This window comes from Strigops habroptila, assembly GCF_004027225.2.
Source record: "Strigops habroptila isolate Jane chromosome 13 unlocalized genomic scaffold, bStrHab1.2.pri S16, whole genome shotgun sequence".
NCBI lineage: Eukaryota > Metazoa > Chordata > Aves > Psittaciformes > Psittacidae > Strigops > Strigops habroptila.
In genome coordinates, this window is record NW_022651054.1 from 11,218,824 (window position 1) to 11,231,176 (window position 12,353).

The 12,353-nt window shown below is 39.2% G+C and overlaps 1 protein-coding gene across 1 annotated transcript in view; it reads right to left on the reverse strand.

Moving 5' to 3' along the window:
- The window catches only part of NF1 (neurofibromin 1), a 75,219-nt gene that overhangs the window by 53,744 nt on the left and 9,122 nt on the right, over positions 1 to 12,353 (reverse strand). The window contains 10 exon segments of the mRNA XM_030472693.1: positions 2,508 to 2,639; positions 3,783 to 3,857; positions 4,155 to 4,277; positions 4,457 to 4,630; positions 5,262 to 5,419; positions 5,916 to 5,991; positions 6,248 to 6,315; positions 6,577 to 6,683; positions 8,970 to 9,160; positions 11,397 to 11,480. Coding sequence (XP_030328553.1) covers positions 2,508 to 2,639; positions 3,783 to 3,857; positions 4,155 to 4,277; positions 4,457 to 4,630; positions 5,262 to 5,419; positions 5,916 to 5,991; positions 6,248 to 6,315; positions 6,577 to 6,683; positions 8,970 to 9,160; positions 11,397 to 11,480 — 1,188 coding nt within the window.

The window sequence follows — 12,353 nt, forward strand, 5'->3', positions numbered from 1 at the left end:
AAAAGAAATAAAAGTAAATGTTTCCAAGTGGGTTTGAATACATGAGACGGGAGGGAACTTTTTTCCAAAGGCAAAATATTCTCTTTATTTTCTGCCATAATCAGTCTGGATTTTAGCATTTTCATCTCTAGAACCTCTGAAAAATGAACCTTTTGGTTTTCACAAGATAGACAGTGCATTGCTTCAGTAAAATAAATCTAGCTTCACCTGAAAGATCAATGCACAACTTCTGTACCAGCCAACTTCCTTCCTATGTGGAGGACATTTGAACGGACAAGGTATGCACTGATAGTTCACATTAGGTATTCTGGTTTGACTCCAGGGTGAACTATATCATGTTCTACCACTGCTGTATGGCAAGTGACTGCTCTTCCTTCATCTCAACCAAAAATAATTTGGATGCATGCTAAAGTATGTGAAAAATACTATATACATACATACGTCTGTTTGTGTTTGTATACAAATACACACATACAAATACATATATTAAAAAAGTGAACTTGTGTTGAGTGATCCCCAGGATGGCCAAAGTCATGAAATTTTCATCTCTATCCAATAACTTTACAGAATTTATATTTTCATTAATTTTAATCTTATACCAGAAGGGATTAAATTTGTATTTTTGTTTACAGGTTACAGGACAGTAACTTGGACAAATAAATTGCTGTTGTGGACATTCACCATAAGACACAACGCTCTTCAGAAACTCAGCTTTTTAAACTATCTTGTCTGTTTATCATTTGCAAACCTCAAACAGTAACTAAACTTGGTTTTAATTTACACTAAACTTACAAGTTCTGAGCAAAAAAAAACCCCACCCAAACTAGACTGAAATAATCCCAACAGTGACTGAAGAGACATGACTTTGTATGATTAAATTCTACAAGAAACGGGAATCTCTGAATTGCTAAAGAGTTACTGTGAAAATATACAGAATAAAATCTATCACACAAAAAGCAACCAATCAGGAAACTGGTTCCACACTGGTCGAGGTAACTAACTCTCTACTAAACTTAAGTTTGCAACAGATAAGGGAGTTCTGAGAAGAGGCAAATGGCAAAAGAAGCCAACTGGTTTCTGTGAAGTGATTTATTCACTTCACACAATCAAAACTAAAGACTATGCTAAACAAAGACAGGGACATGACTCCTCTCTGCAGATACAGCAAGGGGGTAAACACCAGTTTGAAGCTAACAGGCAACATTGGAACAAGAACAATGGGGATAAGTTAGACATAAATAAGTTTAGGCTGGAAATTAGAAATGGTTCTAACCACCAGAGTGGGGAGATTCTGGAAGAGCATCGTGATGGAAAAGGGGGCAGAAAGAAAAGACCAGAACCAACAAAGGCTGTTCCTCCCAGGAAGGAGCTCAGCTGGTTGTGCAGTTGCCAGGGGCAGTGCTGGGATCTCCTCCCATCCTATGTTCTCGTGTAAACCAGGCTACCTTCTGTCCCCAGATGAAGTGAGGTGACTGCAGTGGTAACTATGCACAGAAAAGTCAGAGCAAGGGAGGGCTTTTCTGCGGTAGTTACGATGGGTCATACTTACAGCAACAGAGGCCCACTGCCATGCAAAACAGTGACTGGTTGGCATCTGACCATGTGAGCGACAGCAGGCAATAAGAACGGAAAATAAGAAGCAGAAGACAAAGCACCACCAATCAATGTCCGAGTTGCCATTACAATACCCCTGCTATTTTCTCAACAGATGAATACAGACATGTAAAAAGCAAGTTAAACATGTTGCAGCTTTCAACTAAAGGTATTTTGATCATTTGCTTTCATTTGAGAAGCCCAATAGGAGTATTTTCATTTGTATCATTTTAGGCCTTCTAAAACAACCAAGTTCCCTTAACACATCCAAAGTCCTAAGTGGGAAGTGAGAAGAAAGGCAACGCAGCTGCATGTGAACTTACTAAAAAATTTGGATGAACTACAAATTTGCATTTACTTAAGATTTTTTCCCAAGACAACCAAGAATACTGATTTTATCTCAAAATGCTTGAAAAATCTTTCACTTTGTTGCTGTCACCAAGACCAAACAGTCAACTTGCTCAACAGAAAGCAAGAGAAATGAAGAGATACTCATGCCAATCGTGATAAAAGCATTGCAGTTTTCAGAAATTATCTTCACATACAGAATGCTTTTGTTTTTCAGATTAAACAAGAATGGACGTATTACCTCGCTATTCACACAGCAAGAAAGCTTAAAATGAACAGTTAGCCACAGAGGACAGTTACAGAAGAAATACTTCTATGTTGCCCATTTAAAAGCAGCATGAAAACTGAGAAACATACATCACTAACTGACCAGAAACAGTTAGTCAACACACCAAGGCCTGCAAGGTTTACAGAGCATGTATGGCTCTCTGTTGCTTTTTGGATCGCAATGTTCTTCCCCCCCCTCTAGTTTCCAGTCTAAAGTTAATGGATAAAAAAGCTGGAATGGGATGGAGAGACAGGAAAACCGAGGGGCTGTGTTTGCAGAGCTCCTTTGGAAGCCTTACCGGAGTCATGCGAATGGCCGGGTGGGCCCCGCAGCCCTGGATCGCCTTGTGAAGGGTCTCGCTGAACATGCTGCGCAGCTCCATGGAGTGGCAGTACACAGCGTCGATCCGCGGCCACCAGTCCAGCGCCGACTGCAACCACAGCACAGCAAGGCTCAGTGTGAATCTGAGTCCTGCAGTGCCAGTTTAGCATTCATTTTAGACCTCCAAGAGTTACAAAAGCTGCGGTGTAACTAACCTTTCCACAAGTCTTTTACACTGAATCACCCACACGTTAATTTTGTATTCTCACCGTGAAACTTTTATGATTTAAAACGTTACTGATTTAAACATGTAATGGAAGCAAGACTTCCAACTCAGCTGCTTACTATGTTACTCTTCTTTCTGAGCAAGCACAAACTCTGTAACCATAAATGCAGGAAGCCATTGGGGATTTCAGGATACTGAGTGCTAGTATGTAATACCTGAACACAAATAATGTGCACTCAAGTCACTGTGATACACTGAACAAGATGGGAAATTGGTATCTGAAGTACTTGACAATTTCTGAAAAGCTGTATTACACCAGCACATCTACAGGAGCATTTTCTCCCCCATTTGCTAAAGTGCCTAATACTGTTTCTTCTGAAATATAGCTTTTTCATTATGTTGTTGGGATAAATGAAATAGAAAATGTTTTGTAAGTTAAGTCAGGCTGGCTGCTCCACACTGACTCTATTTTCATACTGAACAGAATAAAAATTAAAGTCATATTTTAGTGACTTAAAGCACAGTAACAAATTGAAGGTGAGCAAGTGCACAAACTTTCAAACTATTTTTGGTATCCAGCATTTACTACAAATTTTACACTATTTCAATTTATCCTGGATCAAACCCCTGGACAAAACCACGAGGGCAGCTCGTCCCCCAAGTTCCTGTGTCAATATGCTAGAAGTGGTGTAACTCTGCATGTTCTGAGCATGTTTTCCACACATCAATAAAGCATTACCTACTATAAAACCAGAGAACATAAGATTCATTTGCCATCCTCCATCAGAGGGTATTAAAGCATATTTGTGCTGAAATGCTATACTGGAACACAAATTCCCAAACTGGGAACCCAACTAGTGGGCAGCGTGAACAAAGATTTGTATGTCCTTCCTTACTAGCAAGCAACTCCTGCTGCATGGATACTGGTTACAGGATTTGATCTACTATTCAAACTGTATTTAATAAGGAGATGCTGATCTGAAGAGAAGCCACAGATTGAGCTGATTAAATACTTTCAGAACTTACATTTGTGATGATTCGGTGGAGCGAATTTACCAGCACATAATGAAATGTTGATGGGGAATTCTGTGCCAGGCAGATCTACAATAAAAACACACAAAAGCCACTTAGGAACACCTTTGTCTTTGCCATCTTTCTTATCACACTGAACAACAGAGTGGAGCCTTTTTATTAAATTGACAAAGCTGTCAAATCTAAACAAGAGAAAGGAAATCAGCTAAGGAAAGATTTACAAAAACATGCAGGGGTTTATTACTAAGAGATATTTATACAGTTGAACTCATTTATGAGCTTCCAGCTGCTGTTAGCATATCCTTCAGAACTGACAGGTCATCAACAGCATGTGGAGAATGACTTACCAGTAGGCAGTGTTCTCACCTTAAAGTGTTGGTTATTATGAGGGTTTATGCGGAAGCAGGAAACTAAGCAGTCAATCATAAGGTCTACATCTGCATTTTGATTGCCTCTTGAAAAAGGTTTGCTTGGATTAAACAGCAAATTCTGTATTTCAAAAAAATAGAAATGTATAAATCAGACACCAAGATTATCCTTGTCTACTGTCAATACAACATTTTACACCTACACCCACTATGGTATTCAATTAAGGAGAAATGTAAAGTTTACTTCAGTATCTTAAAATTCAAATTTCTTCATTGCAAATAGGAAACAGAGAGTTTTACCTTAAGATCTACCACCATGGACTGCACTAGTAGGAAAATGACGGAATTATCTTCCCAGTTGATGTAGGTAGAAGCTTTGCACAGTTTGACACAAGCAATAGCAGCACTTTCAGTCAGCTGTCTGCTCCCCCCGTGGCCTGCAAGTGCCTTCCTGAGATTGTCCAGGAACAGTTTCTGCACAATTCAAACCAGGAATAGGTATAACCAGAGCTTTGGTAATCTGTGGTCAGGGTATTTAGATCCTTAAATATTAAAACCAAACAACACTGCATTTTCTCATCAGAAATCATGGATATTGGGACTGCAAAAAACAACTTGGTGCAGCATTCTGAAGAAATGTTATGATTATTAAAGTTCATTTTGATCTAGGGCAATGAGAGTGGCACAAAGATAGATGGTTGTTTACTCTTAACCATCATGTTTGCAGCCTCATCTAATTCAGCATCTGCTACAGGTGCTGCAATTAGGCAACACTCAGTACACACACTGCAGACACCCAGGGCAGTACAACACTGCCAGCTACCAGCAATGATACCAGGGGAAATTACAACACTGGGATTCAGATCTCCAGGGAGATGTAAAAGTTCTGATGTAACATTGTTTGGGACACCCAATCTGTATGAATTATTGACAGTGACAGAACATACGTTAGGTAAGAACTTAAAAAGAGTGCGTAGATTTACACATGGAATTGTAACGTGCCTTTTAGGAAGGAAAGACAAAAGAAAATGTACCTTGAAACACAAAACAAGCAAAACCAAGCATCCTCTAGAAATCAGAACCAGAATTCAGATACTTCTCTTACCTTGTTCATTTTAGTTTCTTCCACCACATCCTTTGCTATATCTTGGATTATCTCTGGACACAGGACCAGGAGTATGATTTGCAGTGGCCAAACTGCTGCTTTACGTTTTGTGCTTTCAGCAAAGCCATCCACTAAGTCAAACAACTTCTCTGCACAATCTGCAGAAAATATAACCCCAAGTTCAATACCAATTTTAACTATGAAAAGGTAAAGGAGTATAAAAGGGCAGAAGAATAGCTCCAGCTACACAGAAGAAAAGCACACTACTGGGGATAAAGTGGTCTCAACCCAGTTAAACACATGGTTTACCTGAAAACATGAATTTTCCTCTCTTTTTGACTAGAGAGAAATACAGATGATGTTCTCTCAGGTTTTTCATGTATCAAGATGAAAAAATATATATTTAAAGAGTTTCCAGCTTTTGGGTTTTATTTCTTTGTGTTGTGAACCACAAAATGAATCACTTTTTAATTAAAATGTGAGTCAGGAGAGACAAGAGGCAGCAATAAACCCCTGCCTGCCCTGGGAAGGGCTGACAGAAATTTGGGGTTGTTCTTATTTGCAGGCTGCACAAGAAGCAGAGAGGGCCCAAAATGCAAAGGAATGTGTCTGAGAAACCAATTTCAGAACAGTATGTCATTTGCTATGCCTTACCAGCCATATCAGTCTGAGGTGTTTGATACAGCTTTGTGAATTCGTCGGGGTAGTTTTCCACCCAGTTCCAAAATGCCTGCAGACAATGAAAACCATCTTTACATTCCAGAGCTTACAAAGCTTACAAATATTTCTTCCTGAATTACTGTATTCAAACGAAGAAAGATTTTACTCTTACCTCTAATCACTCAACATCTATTGCAAAATACACATGCATTGAAGAGATGCACCAACTTACACTTCATGGTAAATTACTAAATTGCAACTACTCCTAAATGAGAGCAAGTCTGGAAATAAGCAGTGAAACAGAAAACAAACATTAAAATACTCACCTTTTCAAGACTGTTGATAACAGCCAATTGAGCTACTTTCTTAAGGGCTTTAAACTTGAATACTGTCTCTGTAAAGGTAAAACATTTCTGCATTTAGAAAAGATACTTGGTTCTAAAAAGCAACACAGATTATAAAGACATATGAAGCACAAAGCAGGTTTTAAACCAGTGTGTTTCTGTGACTTAAGTATTTTAAAGTATGTTAGTAAATATATGACTATTTGGAGTAAAACACAGCAATAAGATGATACACGGATCAATAGCATTGTGTCATCTCTAACTAGCCATATTCAGATAACAATTTTTCAAAACACAGGCTCAAATCATACCTTGCAAGAGTCGCTTTAGTTTGGAACAATCCACACTGATGTACTGTAAAAGTTCAATATCATGAACATCAGCATTATCTTCTGAACAAACAGTCAGTTCCTGTAATCTAAAAATATGCAAAGTAAACTAACTTCTCAATGGGATTATGTCAGAGAGGTATGAACACATGCCTATGGTTGTACACATTGGAACAGCAGGGGAGGGCTATCTGATCTCCTCAGATAAACTTTTCCAGGTTTAGAAATGTGAGATGGATCTTGAATGATTAAGAGTTAACATTCTATCTTGTTCCATCCTCATACTGAAAAACGGATCTAGAAATACCAGTGATGAGTCTTACAGGATACCAACACCATCTGGTGAGAGTCTGTTTATGCCCAAGATTTGCCTAAATCCTTCTGTTATCTACCATACTGTAGCAGTAATCTTGTCGTCTTTCCAACTAAATATTAAATGTGTGGAATCGTGACACCTTCAGACTACTGCTCCTTAGCAACAAAGTCTTGCCCCAGGTCATTTCTCAAGACTAAAGCAGTGCCTGATGGTACTTAACATCATTGAGCTACAACCACCCCTTGTAAGCTAAAGAAGGGCCATATTTTTTCTGGTCTGATCAAAGAGGACCAAGTTTAATCACATCAGTTTAAACACAACAGCATCTTTTCACACTTTTGCATTAGATGATTTACTAAACATCTCATCAGATACTAAGCCACTAATAACTAAATCATATGTTCTCACAAACTAAAGATTGCCATGTCTTGTTCCAAAGCTACAGATGTGTTTTAGACATGGAATGTGATTTCTAGTACTACACACAAAAGCAGTTCTTCATTTCTTCAACGCCAGGGAAACTTAACAGCCCTCGCTGGGAATGGGAAGGTCCCCACTGCTGTGCTTTTCGTGCCAAAAATCCCCCAGCTGCTGTACAAGGCCTAGAAATATGCCTAAACAGGAAGCACAGGTCAAAAGATCAGCAATGCTAACTGTCGGCAGGCTGACCCCTGTGGAGATCAGCAACAACTGGTCAAATATTTAACTGTTCATGTACAAGCCATCTGAAGTGAAAAACAGGTTAGGGAAAAAGCACTGTGTGCCAGCTCAAAGGGATGGCAGGAGGGGATTTGGAGCTTGAGAACTAAACCATGCTACAGACATGTGAGTAAATATAGATCCATGGACCAGATTCAAAGACTGTCAAAAAATTTCAACTGGAAAATACTTCCTATAAAAGGAGCAAAAGAAATTGTTTCCATTTCCATAAGCAACAAAACATAATCAACCTATTGAGTAAAACCACATCCTCCATGCTGGCTGCCAAGTCCATGTTCTTGAAGCAGAAGTTACTACAGCTCTGCAAAAGCTTTAAAAATACTTAAAATTTAAAATTATTAAATAATTTTAGACTGATTTCTAAAATGCAAATGTTTTCCAGCATGTGGGAAGGAATTGTTCTTACATTACAAGGAATATATGAATCTTTGTCTCGATTAAATTGGCACACTCATTGCTATGGGACCACATGAGGCTGCCCAAGCTCCACTTTTAGCAAAGCAAGGGTGATGTTAGTTGTGACAACGTGTGCCTGGAGCTAAGCTACTTCAAGCAACTTTCAAAAAACATCAAAGTTTTTCAGTAATAAAAAGCTTAATACACAACTCCAGTGGATTGGCAAATGCTGAAGCATCAGAAGGATCTGGAACAAGGCAAAAAGAGCAAAGAATAGATGGAAACTTTGGGCCTGTCTCTCTTCTCACTTAGCAAAGACAGTTATTTTTACAGTCAATGTGCTGTGAAACTCAAGTCAGTCAGAAGACAAACGGGTCTTTTCCAACAACTAACAAACTGTCCAGCTGTTTTGTCCCCTTCAGGCCCAAGACAGATTTAACATAAAAGCCTTCAGGCACAAAATATTCAGAAGGAAAACAGCCCTGGGGCTCCAAGCGAGCTGCAGACAAGCTGAAATTGTGCATTCTAAACAACACAGGCAAATGGATACAACCCATCATCTTCAGCAGCCTTGTTTCCCAAAACACCTTGCTCCCACAAGAACTCATTCACTTTATTCAGCTGAGTGACCGTTCTTTTCACTCTATTATAGAGTTTGACGTGTACTTATGAAAGCAAATTAAAAACGCAATAAACACAGCTCACAGAAAATCTGCTGGCAGTGACCTCGAATGTGTCTGAAACAGGTTCATTTGGTAACCGGAAACTCAAGTGAAGTTTTGAGAGACAGAGGGAGTTTCACTTAAGAACTATCTTGTTAAATATCACTTAAACCGTTAACTTTTTCTGAACTTAGAAGGACTACAACTCATGATGGATGTTCTACACACCACTATGTAGCAGATCTCCTAATACACTGTGTCAGGCTACCGAGAACACCTACCTGGTGGAAATGCGGCTGAACACAGCGTTGAAGTTATTGCAGCTCAGAGAAAAAAGAACCCCAGAGGCCGAATTCCGCAGCTCAGCTGCGTGCTGGTTCCCTTCACGGTAGGTGTGGATGAAGTGGCAGATTTCTGGCAGCAACTGTTTCACCAGCATAGTCTCGTCTAGTCGCATGGTATCCTTTGGTTGCTAAAAATAAACATGCAGTATTGCATGAAATTCCGGTTCGGAGGCAAAAAACATGGAGCATCTGCCACTGCAAAGTAGGCACAGGACCCGAATCTAAACTTCTAACTGCCTGCAGGCTACCCCTCGCCATAGTGTAAGTAGTCTACAGAGAAAAGGCTTCTTTCCATTTGAACAGTAACTCATGTTATTCAAACTATCTTACGCTTGCAGCTAAGTCTCCAAAATAGGTAGGACACTAAGTTGATCAATGTTATCAAGGACCAAGCAAAAGATCAAACTAGTTTTTGAAGCAAAGCATATTTATCCCTGTTGATCTGTGTAAAGCATTAGCAGTAGAGCATTAACTATCTCGGCTTGGGATGGAAGCTCAAGGAGCAAAGACCCACCCTCACCTCTCTTTTGGGTAGTATTCGAACCACTGTATTTTGACAGCAAGTATTTTATATTAAAAAAGTGAACTGAAAAAGAGGTTCTCCCTTTCTCTTGCCTGGGATTGCTCTACACGAGTCAAAAATGGCTTAACTTTCCTGCAACAGAAACATCTCATTTTTGCCAGTTTGCACAGTATGAGACATAAGGAAACTATTTACAAAAGAATTCAAAGTGAAACTTTGCTCTACTAAGAGCAAGTTTTAACAGAGGGTCAGCATTAAAGCTTTCTAAAATTCTACCAATGAATTTACCATAGGGAATTGGGAAGTTTCAGAGACTCCCACTTAGTTGACCTGAGTCCTGTTGCCATGAGAACTTGATGAAACATTGAGCAAGAACAGGGAGCAAGAAATACGGCTGAAGATAGCGCAGAACACAACGCTCTTTGTATAGAACTTTGGCTCAGTCTTATTAAACATACACTGGCTCAACTTGCTCTCATTTGAATTGACAAAGCAAGAAGTATTCAGCACAATTTTAGGCTGTTCAAATATCATCATCCATCAGGAAAAACCCACCAACATTTCAAACAACATGCATGTAAGGAATATTTTAAAAGAACTAACTTCTGAAGTTAAAACAGCTTTTCCAACTCTTGGCACCAAAGACAAGAATGCCAAGAAGAGGTATTTATCTCAGCTGTACAAGCTGAAAGTTATTCTGGAAAAGGTATTTACCTGGCTCTTTTGTGATTTTAGAAGAATCCCACAATTATTCAGCCTGTTTTAGTACTGTAGTGTAAGATATGCTTACAAAGCTAACTGTAGTAAGGTCAATACCTTATAAAGAAAGAACCTTCAAAAACTGCTGCAGGGAAACAGCAAAGAGCTTAGCTGATTTCATGACATTCCTCCAGGAATACAGCTTTCAAAAAAAGTTCCTTTCTTGCTAAAGGAATAAACCACTGCAAACTTTGCTCACAGTGAAGTTTGGCTTTGCAATTACACAGCTTAGCACAGTAAGTTGTAGAACCGTTTACATCCCAAAGGTAATAGAAACTGCCTTGCAGCACAGCTCTGACTGGAAAGCTCAGGACTGGACTCCCAGTGGAAGTTTGGACATGGTGAACTAATGCAATCTAGGAAACACCTGCAAAAGTAATCTTTCGAATAGCGATAGCAAAGTCTCTGCTGTATACACAAGCTCATGACAAATTACTTCAAGAAAAGAAAGTTTTAAGAAATGTAAAGAAAAATCAGTGTATGCAGAAAACTGAAATACTTGTACTGAATTATCTGCTGCTTTTAACATGATTTACTATCCCACTACTTTTTCTGTTTAAATTGTGGGATGGAAACATTTTGATGCAGCTACTCAAAAAACAGTGAGCAGGACATGCCACAAGCATTCAAAGCTTAAAAAAACCTAGTGAAGCTTCACAGCCACATCTCGTTCTTCATTTGGGTTGTGGCTTCCCTTCCTCCAGTTCACACACATCTTCGAGTATGGTTGTGTGCAATTCTTGTTAACAGATTATTAAAAGAGAACCATCGTTTGTAGCTCCACAAATCAGTTGAATAGTGGGAAGGGCAAATTCGAAAGTTTATTTGCATCTTTTTAGCTGAAAAAAACCCACTGATTTTAGGCAGAAAAAAAGCACCCCTAAATCCTTCGTTTATCAATTATGTCAAGTACTTGCAGTTATAGGAAGGTTTAGAATTTTTTAAATGGCATTAATCCTACTTTGCTCTAAAGAGATGAGTTTTAACTTTAGCACCAGTAGTAACAGATACACAAGCATTTGATTTGCGTGCTCTAACTCATTTGATTCCAACTTAGCGGTGGCTTGTGCAAGCCTACTCACCCCTGCCAGACATTTTTCCAGTGTATCCAAGATAATCAGCTGAGATAGATATAAATTCTTTTCAGCAGTTTCTCCAAATATTCTCTAGAAGTAGAAAGGATACATCTCAGACACAGAAATTTCAATTGTAACGCATTAATGTAGCAAGGTGGCACAGAAGTTATGGCTCCTTCACAGCTCTGGGTTTCAGCTTAGAAACAAAGCCAGCAAAAATCAGATTAAAACAGGAATGAAAACATTATTGCTGAAAAGACACCTTTGGCCAGTCTGCAATGCCAATTCTAACAAGGAACAGTTACCACAAAGCACGAGTGGAGGTGCACTGCAGCCCCTTACCTCCATCGGGCCTGTAATGTAGTCAGAAATGAAGGCTGTACCTTTCCAGAACCTATTTTGGTATCAGTTACTGCTGACTCTTTCCCACTTACCTATTTCATTGCCAACATCTTAATAGAATTGATGTTACAACAAATCCATATTGACAAGCTTATTAGAGCGTTGCAAAAGTTAGCACAGACCACAGGACCAAACACAGGAGAGGCTCCAAAGAGACCCCACGCTTCAGATGCAGGAGGAAGGCAGAGTGCCATCGGGTGTTGAAGCCAGCACCCAGTTTTACTGCCAACAGTAGCGACTAGTTCCAGCAATAGTAAGACAGCAAAATAAAGCAGAAAAGATTTCACCAAAAATATGCCTACACATGGCACACGTGTAGAAGTCACCCAAAGGAAGTTGTATTTTAAACCACTGGAGAGGTTACCTCAACTTCAGCAGAGTGCAAACCCTCCACATGCTAAACTAAGACCATGCTGACAGTCTGTTGGTCTCTCTTGTTTCAGCTACAGAAATCCTTCCAAAATGTTGTCAATTCATACAGTAGCTCATCCATCAAACACGAAAAACGTTAAGTCTTGCAACTCAGTGTAAAGCAAATGTTGACTTTTTTATTGGCATTTT